This window comes from Pyrus communis, chromosome 1 (assembly GCF_963583255.1).
Source record: "Pyrus communis chromosome 1, drPyrComm1.1, whole genome shotgun sequence".
NCBI lineage: Eukaryota > Viridiplantae > Streptophyta > Magnoliopsida > Rosales > Rosaceae > Pyrus > Pyrus communis.
In genome coordinates, this window is record NC_084803.1 from 22539228 (window position 1) to 22540712 (window position 1485).

The 1485-nt window shown below is 41.1% G+C and overlaps 1 protein-coding gene across 1 annotated transcript; it reads right to left on the minus strand.

Moving 5' to 3' along the window:
• Positions 1–464: 464 nt before the first annotated feature.
• Positions 465–845, minus strand: LOC137724739 (uncharacterized). Its single transcript, XM_068463452.1, has one exon. It carries the CDS (start codon positions 843–845, stop codon positions 465–467), a length of 381 nt encoding a protein of 126 aa, XP_068319553.1.
• Positions 846–1485: the final 640 nt, after the last annotated feature.

Here is a 1485-nt window from a genome sequence, read left to right on the forward strand (position 1 = left end):
CTAACTTTAATACTCCTGCCATCACTAACCCGCCATTTCACACCTCTCTGCAATACTCGTCGCCCCTAAATGATGCCCTTCCAGCCCCACGATGGTCTCCTACCTTGCTTCGCCTCCATAAACGATTGGTCCGGGAAATATTTTTCCTTTAACTTGACCTAACAGCGAGTTTGGATTCTGAAGTAATTGCCACCCAAGTTTTGCCAAATAAGCAAGGTTAAAGGACAACAAGTCCCTAAAACCAAGCCTTCCCATCTTTTTCCTACACTTCATTTTCTCCCAAGAAATCCAGTGCATACCGTGTTTGTCTTTACTTCCTCGCCACCAAAACTTTGCAATGGCAGACTTCAAATCCTACATAGACTGACCGTAAGTTTAAAACATGACATCGCATAATTTGGTAACGCCATACCCACCACTTTGATTAAAACCTCTTTCCTGGCAGGAGAAAGAAATTGTTCAGCCTAACCATTAATTCTACCTTCCAAAGCTTCTCCCACCCCTTCAAACACCGTCTTCTTAAAGGAACCAAAATCAGCCTGTAAAACCAAATACTTGCCAAAGTTCTCTCGGCCACTAATATTAATACATGCAGCAAGTTTCTTTCGCTGTTTCCACGAACAAGGAGCTCCAAAATACAAAGAGCTCTTCTCTCTATTAACAACCTGTCTGGAGGCCTCCGCATAACACTGCAACACATCCATCACCTCCCTAACCTCAGTCTCCTCCGCCTTACAAAAAATGACAGCGTCGTCCGCAAAGAATAAGTCTGAAATTGATATACCTCTAAGCACCACCTGTTGTATGGTAATCTTGTCTTGGCCCAAAACAATGTATCCAGCCATGCACAAGGAAGGATTTATGCACACGCTAGAGAATTCTAACAATACACAATATCGGTGGCACCACACTAGAAAACTCTAGAAATTTTGTTAGTGGAAATGCATGTTGGAAGTTGTAAAATTGTGAGGACATTAGGCAAAGCCTAAGTCGGTGTGCATGCTAGAAAGATCTACTTGCTTGTAAATCTGTGTGGTTGTCATGCAAAGCCTTAAGGTGGTGGGCAATAATAAGTCGGCAAAGTATGCTTATAAATATAGGTATGTGTTGTAATAGTAGAAGTAAGAACTAAATCAATCTCCGATTATTTCTCAAGAGTCTTAGCCATTTCTAATCAATTAAAATGAAACAGAGAAAAGTTGGAATTATGGATACGATACTAAGCTCATTGGACCCCAAATTCAAGCACATTATCGTGATGATTGAAGAAACCAAAAACTTAGAAGAAATTACTATAGAGTAGTTAATGGGTTCACTACAAGCATATAAAGAGAAACATAAGAAGAGGCAAGGGACTGATGATAAGCTCCTCAATACGCAAGTCCAACCAAATAAGAAAAAAGAAAGCTTTAACAATGAGAGAAACTAGTACGAAAGGAGTCGTGGCCGAGGTCGCGGGCATGGACATGGACATGGACGTGGACG